The 12,606-nt window shown below is 37.2% G+C and overlaps 2 protein-coding genes across 11 annotated transcripts in view; both read left to right on the plus strand.

Annotated features, from left to right (window-relative positions):
• The window catches only part of LOC103384989 (phosphatidylinositol-binding clathrin assembly protein), a 68,950-nt gene extending 63,667 nt beyond the window's left edge, over nt 1–5,283 (plus strand). For all 8 annotated transcript variants that reach the window (XM_017034843.2, XM_025060390.1, XM_025060387.1 and 5 more), the window contains one exon: nt 374–5,283. In XM_017034843.2, the coding sequence (XP_016890332.1) occupies nt 374–388 (15 nt within the window). In that variant the 3' untranslated portion in view covers nt 389–5,283. The remainder of the gene's footprint in view (nt 1–373) is intronic.
• A 138-nt stretch (nt 5,284–5,421) lies between these two features.
• LOC103384977 (cysteine and histidine-rich domain-containing protein 1) lies at nt 5,422–12,457 on the plus strand. 3 transcript variants are annotated; one of them, XM_008318715.3, is made up of 11 exons: nt 5,422–6,018; nt 8,333–8,382; nt 8,483–8,539; nt 8,808–8,962; nt 9,271–9,374; nt 9,682–9,734; nt 10,088–10,158; nt 10,667–10,769; nt 11,012–11,131; nt 11,259–11,321; nt 11,794–12,457. In XM_008318715.3, exons 1-11 carry the CDS (start codon nt 5,955–5,957, stop codon nt 12,214–12,216), a joined length of 1,263 nt encoding a protein of 420 aa, XP_008316937.1. In that variant the 5' UTR covers nt 5,422–5,954; the 3' UTR covers nt 12,217–12,457. The 3 variants fall into 3 exon arrangements, with proteins under 3 accessions (XP_008316937.1, XP_008316945.1, XP_016887221.1); XM_008318723.3 differs by lacking the exon at nt 5,422–6,018 and adding an exon at nt 6,977–7,203; XM_017031732.2 differs by lacking the exon at nt 5,422–6,018 and adding an exon at nt 7,214–7,337.
• Nucleotides 12,458–12,606: the final 149 nt, after the last annotated feature.

Consider the following 12,606-nt stretch of genomic DNA (forward strand, 5'->3'; position numbering starts at 1 on the left):
GAAATTGACGGCATGTCACCCTCCATAACTAATGTAAAGAAAATCAGCAGTTTTTAGCTCATTGGTCTCTGCTGTCTCACTCTCACTCACTGGCAAAATAACACATATGGACTCAGTGATGAAGGTAGCAGAGGTTCCACATCAACTGTGTGCTGCGTAGTTAAATGACTAGTTAGGAAATATGGTGAGAGTTTCCTCAGAGAAAGCGCTGCTTCTTGGAGACTTTGGAAAATTTTGAATATTACATTATTTAAATGTCAGGATTAAACATGTCTTTCCTGGCATTTGGTAGTGTGTTTCATTAGTTCCAGCTGAACATCTGTAGTAGTCTCTGACACCTGTTTGTTTGTCTTCTATCTCTCCCTCTGTCCAGATGCAGTTCATGTAATGCAGTCAGCAGGTGGGGACACAGCGTGCCAAAAGCGACAAACAAACCAAGAATCAGCAGAAGAAGAAAAACACAAAAAGGAACGGAATTGTGTTGATGGACAGACAGATGGACGAATGGAGATACGTTTTGATCATCTTTTAACGTCTCAGAGACCAGATGGACACAAAAGGTCAACCTGATAACCAAAAACACAGGATCTAGAGAGGAGAAGGTGACCAGCAGAGGAGGGAGGGGGCCGAAGTGGAGGTCTTTGTCTGAAACAACTCCCGTGTGTGTGTGTGTGTGTGGCTGTGGTATATTCTCTGGGTTCAATATTACAGATGGTGTGAAGGATTCTTTAGTGAGTGCACAGAGAAGAGAAAGCAAGGATATGTCAGATTAGAGAGAGGTGGGATCTGACCTTCTTAATTGATATATCCTAGAGATGAATTATTATAATCCTGAACTTGAGTTTGAGTTTGACTCACTTGGAGCCCTTACTCAACGGTTTAACCTGCTTAATGTAGTTGTGACAGATCACGTCACAGCAGCCCTGGTTCAAAAAGGTCCAACTTGATATGGAAGGAGCAGGTTATCCTGTTGAGAAATCAGTTCTGGGACAGCAGGGATCTGGTGATCTTGTGCCAAAACAAAGCCAAGTTTTCCACTTCCTCGGACAAGTCAAGATGTTGCCTAGACCCCACTTCTAGGACCTTTGGTTTCTGACACTAGAGTCAACCCACCACAATATTCAGGTGGAGAAAAATGATTGTCAGACTGATAAAGTCTCTGCTGCAGAATTAGCTTTATTTCAAACTGGTGCTATTTCGTCTTCTCTGTTTTTGCCCGCCTGCAAGCGTGCAATCGTGGAGGACGAGTGTGTGTGTGCGTCAAGTGTTTGTTGTTTTGTTGCGTGTGAATGGCAGTTGTTTCAGACGACACCTTTCAGTGACCAACTGCTGTTTCTTCCCTTGTGTGTCCTCGTTGAAAAATATCCAAATTGGCAGATGATTTAAAACATGACGTTTCTGCTGTCTTTCCCTCTATTTCATTAATTTCTTTTTTTTTTTTTTTTGGTCCAGATTGACTAAAAACAATGAGCTAGTGTTGCATGCTCTTGTTCAGGGACAACCATTTGTTTTAATTGCTGTTTTTATTGTAAATTTATTAGCTCTTCTAAGGTCATTTTCTTGCCCACAGCGCTTTATTTTCTTTTATTTAAAGCCCCATAGAAAAAGAAATTAGCACAGATGTCATGCTAACTGTGACAGACAGGTCCAAACCACTCGTGTACAAAAACATTTTTGAAGTTTTTTAAAAAGTCTTTGAATCATGAATAGCACAGCTATGTTTGTCAGCAATTAAGCTGAATGCTAGCTAATGGCTGACCCGGTTACCCTCTAGTTAAAAGTTTAATGTTGGTCCCTTGATCAAGGCTGGAGGGTCTAAAATTAGTAAAATTATTTCCCCATTTGACATAATATTTAGTAACGTAAATATATAGTAACGTCATTTTTAAAAAGTGTAAAATAACTATCAGTCCCTTCAATTTGGGCTATGTCTTGGAGCAAGACAAAGATAATAAGAGTTTTTTTTTTGTTAAATTGTTAAAAATACAACTGGTTTTGTTTAAAGCCTTAGAAAATGAATTTTGACAACTATTGTTTTAGTAAAATGGAAGATTTTAGAATTTTTTACTCCTTATTAGCAAACCTTGTCCTGCTAGCACCTTGATACCAGTTTGTATCTGTTTGTTTTCATTAGCACGTTTCTAAATCAACCTAAAATCTTTTTGAACTTGCACTGAATCAAAGCGAGACCTTTTAATTCCAAGTGCAACTTCTGTGCTCAGAACAGTACATCACAGAACCCATGTTTCATCATTCTAGATCATTTGTCCAAGAGTAGGTTTTAAATTTGAATGAAATTCAAAAGTCGTGGTTAATCCTCAGCCAAAGCTTATGTCGCCATGAGATTGACTGTTGGTGTTTTTGTTTTGTTTGGATTTATTGTTTACGTGTGTTGGTGTGTGTTTTTTATGTCTGTGAAATGTTTTTCGAGGGTTTGTTTCGGGGGGTCAAATGTTGAGCCAAATCTGAGCTGAGCTTTGACTTGATATGTGCTCGTTATTTTCTTTTGTAAAAACAAAAAACCTAAAAAAAAAATTGAATTTTTAAATTTTGTTGCGGAATGCACATGCAAAAACTTTGCACTGAAGTGACGATCCTGCCATAGTAGATCTCTTTTTGTTTTTGTTTGGTGTGGATAAAGATAAGAGAGTTTGTAAAGTTGATTTTGGGGATTTTTACAATAATTACATGTTTGTCTAATCTTTGTACTCAAACATTATTTTCTGGCCATTTTACCAACAGATGCCTAACTGTTTGTAGTTCCATTCCCATGTATTTTTTTCTAACGTCAACACGCCAACCATCAGTGCTAATCCACTCATCTGCTGTGAAATCTTTTGCTTTAGTGTCTGTAGTTCTAGAATTCTTTTTAGTCTGGTTCTTCACTGTTAGATATAGGTGTAGATATGTACAAAGTTGTAACAATCGCCAGTTTCCGTCTAGATAGATTGTCCACGCCTGCCCATCCCTGTCGCTCTTGGATAAATATTGATCTTCTGGTAGCAGTCTTGTGTTAGCTTAGCCTCCTTCTCCTGAAATCTGTAGGCGATCTCCCGCTGTAGGTTTCACACCTCATCCCCATGCAGCCAGTGTTTAGTAATTATAGCTCTATTCTGCGCTCGGTGTCTCTGTCCTTTAGGTGTTCATGGAAACTTTAGAGCCTCAGGTTTTGTGGTCCGCTTTCCTCCTAGTTTTAATGTGTGCTGTTCCTCTTTAGCGTCAATCCGGTGTCTGCTATCAATGGTCCTACATTTTTGATTTGCATTTCCCTCCTATCTATATTGTCAACATTGCTCTCGTGCATTTTGTTCTGATGTTGACATTTGACAAACTTCTGATTCTGATTGGACAATTGGGACTGACTTTGAGAACATAGTCGAATCTTGTTTGGTATATCCTCTATGCATGTTTTAGAAGACCATTAACTAAATGCTACCACATTTTCACAGTAGCTACAAAGTCTTCTTTTATAACCTCATAATTCAGTGGTAAAGTTTGGCAAATTGGAAGAAGTGTCCAAAGTTCACACCAAAACAAATGCCCCTAATCTAATTATTTTTAACATTAGAAAACCAAACATGCTAACGCTCATACTAACTTGTAGTTTTACATTCTTATCCAGTAAGTACGATTGTTTCCCCTTTTTAAAAAAAATCTAAATCCTAAAACTTTTTTTTCCCGTTTTCTGTTTAATTCTTTATTGTCCATCACTGTCTTTGTGTTCTGTAAATTTCTCTGCATGAAAACCCAGTCCTGCTCGCAGTTATGAGATTTTATTTGTGTTTGTGTCTCCAGTGGTTTCAGAATTGTCAACTTTTGTGCGATAAGAGATTGTAGTTCAGATAAGAGGTCACAATTACAACAGCTTTATCATGTGGGTGATTTTCGTATCCACGGAGGTTTTGGTTTTCGGCCGAGCATGCAGGATCTTTTCAGGCTACTGGGGATTATCCAGTGGGACCATAATTCTCTGGGACTGCCAGAGGACTCTTGGGGGCAATTCAGGATCAAATTTCTTCTTTCTTGTTGGTTTTCTACAGAAGGTTGTCTCTCTACTTCAGAAACGCTGCTAGCATTTTTCTGCATCGTTGTAGCATGAATTTATAGAGAGTTGGAGGAAGTTGACAGATAAACCTCGATGTCATGTTAAATTGTTCCTTCTCTGCCCAACCTTCAGGGGCCAGATTCTTCTTCAGAGTTGGTGTTGGGAGCATGGTTGTAATGTTAGTGGCTGTTTGTTGTCCTGTTTCCAAAAAAGCATGATATGATAGTGATGGTGGTGATGACGACAATAACAAATCCCCTTTCTCTTGGATTCCCATTTTGTAATTTTATCGTCTGTGACAGAAGCGACAGATCAGATTGACTTTGTCGTTCATTTCCCTGAATCTGACAGATATTTGTCCTGTGAACAGGCAAGAGACTGTAGCAATGTTTTTTCTTTGTTTGTTTGTTTTAAGATGTTACTTCTCCTTGAGAAGTCAAAATTATTACTTTCAGCACATGTATGCCCTCAGTGCCGGAGCCAGTGCTGCACTGTGGTGCACCACCTTTGGGCCACGTTGAGTGTAGCGCTGATCGAAAAGCTAAAATTAAAGTGCCCACAGAAACAAAAGAAATTAAAGAACAAACATAGACGCAGATGATTTTTTTTCCCACGTTGTTTTTGTTTTGTTTGTGAGTCGTGTGTCGAGTCAATGATGGATCTTGTGCACGTTCCTGTTTTTTCTACATCAATGTTTTTTGGTAAGAAACCTCGGGATTGCTGTCCCACTATTCTGTATATAACGAAAACACAAACAACACAGAGCTTAAACACATATTCTCATAATCCACAGTTTATTTTTTCTGGTATTTACTCTTTATTTTTTTGAATGTAACAGATTCATGAATACAGCAGTATATAAGTATGATTTTTATCTCAGCGGGGGGGTGGGGCTTAACAATCAGACGATGCAGACCTCCGCGGAAATCAGGATCAGAATTCTCAAAGATGCCAAATATTTGTGTTTCCTTTTTAAACAGACTAACCCTTTATATTCTCTCTCTCTCTCTCTCTAGCTCTCTCTGTCCTCCTTCTCCTCCCCCATGACCTCTTTGTACATTTTTCTATTTATTTAATGCAGAATTATCGATCCTATCAAGCATGGTAAGGCTTACAAATGTTACAGTGGATTCAAAAAGGAATCAGGCTTTTATTTTACAGCAGAATCTTTGTTAATTCCTGGGATTTGTTTTCTCTGTCCTTTTTGGAAGAAATAAAGTCATTTTCCATTCCTAAAATGGCACTTGTGGGTGAGTTTTTTTAAATTTATTTTTAAATCACAGTGCATTGATTTAAAATCTTTTGCAATTGTTTTTTTATTTCAACACATTGTTTGAGCATGTCTACTTTTTATATGGAATTGGTTGCTACATTGTGATTGGCCAAGTCAGAATATGTTCCTTAACAAGTATGCTAGTTTAGAAGTGATGAATTTTGAAAACAAATGAGAATCTTTGAAGATTAACATTTTTTGTGTAGCCTAAATAAATCAAATCAAATGTTGGCCGGACTTCGCTGGTAGGTCGCTGGAGCTGTTTTGTCCACATGTTTTGGCCCCTTGTCCATGGAGAGCCTGTGCACACCCCTGGTGAAGGCAGCAGGAGACCCTGTTTGTACCGAAACAGCTGACACTCTCCAGCTCCACCTTCTGATAAGTCCTGACAGCTGTGAGTGGAGACATGGAGTTGGGGGTGAGTGAGTGACTATTTTTATCATCCATTCACTCAGACCACTGACACAGACTCCCAGTCTTTCTTTCTCTATCAGCTCTTTCCAGAAGCGCTTTGCTCCTCCTCTGGAGAAACTTCTGGAATAAAACTGTTTTATAGACCAGGCAAATTTGTCATTGTGATCCAGAAATTCAAGGAGGGGCAGAGTGAGTGCACCGGAGGGGAAAGAAGCTCCAAAGATGTCTCTGCTGTGCTACAATAAAGGCTGTGGTCAGAAGTTCCACGCTGACCAGAACAATGACGGTGAGAACATGCTAAACCTGGATCTTCAGATCTGTTTGTTCTAAGAGTATTCTTAGAAGAACCACAGTATGGCAGATGAAATAATATACAGTCTCGGTTTGGATACTGTACCAGAACTGTTTTACCTTTAATTACAATTACAACTCTAACGTGTTGAGGAAAAAAATTCAACAGGAAACAGATGTCGTTTAGATGAGTTTTCTGGATCTTGGTGTGAAACAGTTGCACAAATTACATTTTTAGCTTTAGTTTTCATCACCAAAGATTTTATTACATCAGTGACCAGGAACAGACTGGAGTGTGAGGAGAGTCAGGAATTCTGTCTATTTATTAATGACTGATTTTTCTTCTGTGATAATTAGTATGTCAGTATATATATGTATATGTATGTATACACATATGACATACTGATTATCACAGAAATTCTTATTTCATTATTCTGTTCTCATACATAAATACTAAGACTAAAGCTTTGGTCATGCAATTGCTAACTGTTTGCCAAAGTTAAGTTACTCCAAAGCTAATAGTTTATAACAGGTAATGGTTAAGAATAAAAGTTTAAATATTAGCCAAAGAAAAGCTAGAAAATGATATACAATACAAACATTCACATACAGTTTATTACTACAGTGCTATGATAAAAATGCTAATATTGCAAAGCTAACCTGAAAGTTGCACATCATCAAAAATATGCTCCAGTGTTATTAGCTAAGATGCTACTTATTTGGCCTCTAGTCTCCCAGTCTACTGGTCGATTTACTGGCTAATATGCTTTGGCTCGATTAACTTTCTTGTTGGTCGATTTTTAAAAACATATATACTGTATATATACTGTATTTGTGTTAATTTCATCAGAAGGAAAGTACCAATAGGGTTGTGGCTACTGGGGGTGATTTCAGAGCACCTAATTTCACAGGTAAAATTCTGTCTACAGAACGCCCCCTTGTTTTCACTATTTTGGATTAGCCCAACCCACGGAGGATTTGTTTATCGTGCTAGGAAGTCTAGGTCCGGTGGTTTGCTGAATAATTATTTCATTTTGAGCGTTTTACTGTTATTTACTGTCCTCGACGGTGTGGCAGCATTTTACAAAAAGAGATAACGGAAGAAAAGTCGAATGGAAGTTCGCAAGCAACAGTTTGTATATTACAGCGCGACTACAAATATGGCGCATCACCTAAAACGGTAAGCTAACGTCTCTGTGTCAGGTTGTTCCGTCCGCCTGGAGTATATGGACATATCAGAATTGGCATATTTATCTATGTCATCCACATGCTTTATTTTTCAAATTATTTCGTTTCTGCTCTCGTCTTCACCTGGTATGTTTAGTATATATATTTTCTTAAAGTGGACTCACCTTTTGTGTTGAAGATTAACATTTTTGAGTGAATAGACTATTTGTTAGTCGACCGTGAAGCTGTGCTGCTGTGTTCAGTCTCCAGTGTGTAATTAATTTCAGTGCGAAACAATTAGGTTAAAACCGATTTAATATAAACCAAATAGACTGCTAGTCTTTTTGTTTATTTATAATTAATTTAAGTGGACAAGGCTACCACGCACTACACGCCTCCCATCACCACGGTCGATTTTCAGTCGAAATTCCACGGCCTAGGTCGATTACAGTCATAATAGTTAACCTAAATATGTGTTAAGTTAGCCATAACTTTTCATAAATTTATGACATTTGGATCACATGTTAAAAGATGTCAAAAGCTCATAATTTAGAAAAAAACAAATTTAAAAAATAGTCATAAGTTTTCTCCACAAAGATCTAAATGTTAGCCAAAGAATAGCTACAATAGGCAAACAATACATTCAGAATTTAGGACTAAAGTTAATATTAAGTTGCTGCATCAAAATGCCCGAAGACTGAAACCCAGCTACGAAGTAAGGAATTGTTTGTCAGAATTATGATCCTAAGGTTAGCTAAAGAATATCTGCAAAAAAATAGTCTAACATTTAGCCAATAGATCTTAAACTTAAAAGTAAATGAAACACTGCTAAAGGTTAGTCAAAATGAGTCAGAGTAACTATAGCTACATTTTAATTTATAAAAACTTAGAGATAGTTAAAAAAATCTAATAGATTAAGCCAATTAGAAATAGCTAACATTTAGTTTAATTATATTAAAATTAATATTTGTTTGTCATGCAAATGATCCAAATAAAGGTCTCACAGTCCCAAAAGCAAAAAGCTCTCTTGTAAGTGTATCAGTCCAGACATGTGTTGAGTTAACCCAGAGGTCGGCTGTCGACCAGGTGTGTGTTCAACGGCCCACACATTCACAACCTGTCTTTTCTTTTTTCTTTTTAAGATTCCTGTGTCTTCCATTCAGGAGTTCCCATTTTTCACGATGCTCTGAAGGTGAGACTGACAAACAAGACAAACCAAAAAATAATAAATTTGACTTTTAATTTACAAATATTGGTCACACTCACATTTTTTGTTTGTGGTGTTCCTCCAGGGCTGGTCCTGCTGCAAGAAAAGAACAACAGACTTCTCAGAGTTTCTCTCCATCCAGGTGTTTATTTATTTTTGTGTATAGGCGTTAAGTTAAAATGAAACAACAACGACTGTCAAAACTCTTTCTAATCCATACCAAGTCTATAGGAAAAGTCAGTAAGTTGACCTGAAAACAGATTTTTGTCAACTGCTGCTTAAGCAATGTTTTTAGCCAATTAATTCATTAATTACAACTTTGTTTTTTGAGTATTTTTTTGTTAAACTGATGATTTTGTTTTGTACATAACAGTAACTTATCGGTATTATGGCTTGTGGCTACACCACAGGGCTGCACTCGTGGGCGACACAGCAATGAGAAGCCTCAGGAGCCGCTGAGACCAGAGGTGATGTCAGACAAAAGTGACGTCAAGCAAAGCAACAGCAAAGAAATTATCTACCAGGGACCGAAGTCTGCAGAGAAGATGCAGAAGGAGCGACCCAGGTGTGAGGTGGACCCTCAGGATCTATATTGTAGAAATACAGCTTTAAAAACATCGAAAACGACTAAAAATATAAAGAAATAATAACAATAAACATAACTTTAAAATACTTTGGACGCACTAGTTATCACCTACAAGACAAACGAATAAAGTTCGATACTTATTCCTGTAGTAACATCACCATCTAGTGGACAAAACTAACATTACAAGCACCTATTTACAATCAATATATCAAAAATATTTTAAAGTATATTTTTAAATACGAACTTTTAATCTTGAATTAAGAAATTAATTTTCCCCGTGTTTTCAGTTCAAAGGAAGTAAAGGTCACACTGCCACAGAATGTGTCGGCGTCTCTGTCTCAGGCTCTGCAGAAGCTGGAGATCAGCCTTAAAGCAGAGGAGAAGGAGAAAGGTCAGTGTTGCTGGTGCTTTTTACTTAATATAAAAGTGTGTGAGTGTAAACCAAGCAGGGACCAAGGATGTTCTGTATCACACTATGTTCATCAGCTGATATTGTACACATCCCACTTGACGCTACTTGCGTCACCTTAGAACAAGGCTCTGTAAATTTGAATTACATATACGTACTTTACAGAGATGATTGTTGAATAACTTTAAAGATGGTGTCTGTAGCAACATGCTTTATAAAGTTTACCTTGAACTCTGAAGTATTTTGAATTTTCAGTGTCAAACCTGTCTGTCTTCCATGTGTCCTTCAGAGAGTCAGGGTGTGATGCCTGGGACACGGTGCAAGAACTCTGGGTGCAAAACAGTGAGTATTATTGTTTGTACTGTGAACATGTGGATAAAAGTACTTCAAGTACATCAAAAATACTGTATATACATAGAAATGTATTTAAAGTCAAATTTAAGTTAAAAACATCACCTAAACTTAAACAGAGTATAAAAATGTTAAGCAATAATAAAAAGAAAAAGTGTTTTCAAACAATTATAATTACGGTTTAAAAATATTTGGAATAACCTAGATTAAGTTCAAACTTAAATTAAAGATATAAAAGTCAAAACTGGAGTTTTATAATAATAATAAAAGACACTACTAAAATATGTTAAAGTTCAATTGTTAATATTGAAAATAATAATTTATGTTGTCCTTGCATGTGTCAGAGCTATGAAGGCCCAGAGACAGATGCCGAGATCTGTACTTACCACCCGGGCGCTCCTGTGTTCCATGAAGGGTGAGTAAATCAAATGCTTTATTTAATCACGCTCATCCTGAGTCTCCCGATTGGTTGGCAGAGTAATTGCTTTGTAATACTATTCCTATTAATAGTACTATTCTTAGTAATTCTTTGTAATATATATTAACAGTATTCACTGGTGTTGGATTAATAGTTTTATGTTATCCTACTTTATAACGTAATGTTGAGGTGTAACGCAGCAGCAGACTGTCGTCTGCTGGACACTTTTTATTTACGCTTGCTGCCAGAAGTTTGTATTTCAGAAATTGTTCTAGAATTTGAGACGTTCAGCTTTAAAAAAAAATGCAGAAACTTATTGATGCACTCATGATTTTATCCTGTTTAATAATGCAGCTGTTCTTTTTAATAAACAAATGGTAAAAATATTAGTAAGAGTTATTTCTGTACTGTAATTTAAACAAGTTTGTGTTTTTTCTTTATCTGCAGCTCTAAACCTTGTTGTGTAATTCTTTTATTTGTTTTAAATGTTCTTCTTTTTGTGAAGATACAAATTCTGGAGCTGCTGTTCAATAAAGACCATCGACTTCAATGCTTTCCTGGACCAGAAAGGCTGCAGTACAGGGAAACACCGCTGGCTCCCTAAACAGGTACACGCTCAGTACTGCAAGTTAGTCCGGAAAGGAGCAGGGGAAGTACTACTGGCTTGACCCAGAATATCTAAAGGACAGTCAAAATTAGCCAATGAAGGAAATTACTTAATGCAATAAGTTAACAAAGGAAAATTACCTGCTTGGCCAATAAGCAGTGCTGAATGAAAACTGTGCAAATATTCAACCTAGAATTGGTTTTTTTTTTAATACAAAATTGTTTTGTTTTTTTTCTTCCACAGGACAAGAAGAAAGTGGCCTGTCGACACGACTGGCATCAAACTGGGAATAATGTTGTTGTGACCATTTATGCCAAGAACGCTAACCCGGAATCTTCCCGAATCGAGGCCAACAGCACCGTGGTGAGTGAAAGAAACGTTGTCACTTAGAAATAAATACAAATGTTTTTGATGTAGAAACAATGTGAAGATGGGCAAAACTCTATTCTGATATGTGAAGGTTTTTTTTTTCTTCTAATTATTTTTGCAGCTTTCGTGTCAAATCCAGTTCGAGAACGACAAGATTTTCAAGAAAGACTTTCACCTGTGGGGGGTAAGAACAACATCCACATCTTAATGTTACACTAGAGAACAGATTTCATACTTTAACATTTATTGATGTGTTACAATGACAATAAAGGCTATTCTATATTACAATGTAATCAAATAAAAAAACAAGTTCATTATTTAATGTTACTTAAAATTAAGTAAAAAAAATCAATTAACTAAACTTCAGAAATAAACAAAAGTACTAGTTAGTTTAACTTGGTTAATGTAGAATGAAAAAAACTTGAGAGGAACTATGATGAACATGTATTTGGACTGAGAGAGGAAACTGTTTATAAAACAGGAAAACAGGAAACACTTTTTAAAAAGAGCTATCACTTAGGAAACTGATTGCAACCAGTTTGCTGCGTCCATATCCAAGGCTGCATTCTAATTACATTGTATGTCAGTAATGGGGTTACAGTTGATTCATCAGTCAGCTGATCCTCTTGTAGTAACATCCACCTTTGCCTCCTCAGGTGGTCAACATCAGACAGAGCTCTGTCAGCATGGTCCCATCCAAAGTAGAGGTTTCCCTGCGTAAGGCTGACCAGGTGTCCTGGGGGAAACTGGAGGATCCAAACTACAAACCGGAGCCTGAGCCGGTGGAGAACACCTTTATTGAAGCCAACGAGTCCCTCCAGACCAGCTGGGACATTGAGGACGACGACATCAGTGACTCGGACGAGGAGTGGGCCTACGACACGCCAGAAAACAAGGAGAACAAGAGTGAGGTGAAGAAAACCAGCAATCCACAGATTGACCAGAGGAAGGAGCTGGAGGAGGAGATCAAAAAGGCCATGGAGGAGAAGAGGAGGGCGGAGGAGGAGAAGAGGAAAAGGGAAGAGCAGAGGATGCAGGAGGAAGAGGAAGGATATGAAGACATGCCTGACCTGGAGTAACGTGTCAGTAACTGCTGTTGGAGATCAGGAAGGTGCGTTTCGTTGGTAATCAGTAACAACTTTTGACCACATAATGTGTGTGTGTTTTACTGTTAACTGTTAGTAAAACATGACCTGCATTATTTATGACTAATCATTTAAGACCCTAGTGCCTCCTCAAAAAAGCAAATTGGACTAACGTGCTTAAAGGTGGTGGAAACTATTAGAAAATAAAAACATTTACTGTAACATGACAAAGCAACACAGAATTGTCTTTTGTTATTTTTGAAATTCTTTTGTGTGTATAAATATGTATGTACTGTATAAACTATATATCTATACTTGTATACTACTATATATATATACACTGTACATATATTTACACACACACATATATACACAAACACGTGT

This window comes from Cynoglossus semilaevis, chromosome 1, assembly GCF_000523025.1.
Source record: "Cynoglossus semilaevis isolate Cse_v1.0 chromosome 1, Cse_v1.0, whole genome shotgun sequence".
Classification (NCBI taxonomy): Eukaryota; Metazoa; Chordata; class Actinopteri; order Pleuronectiformes; family Cynoglossidae; genus Cynoglossus; species Cynoglossus semilaevis.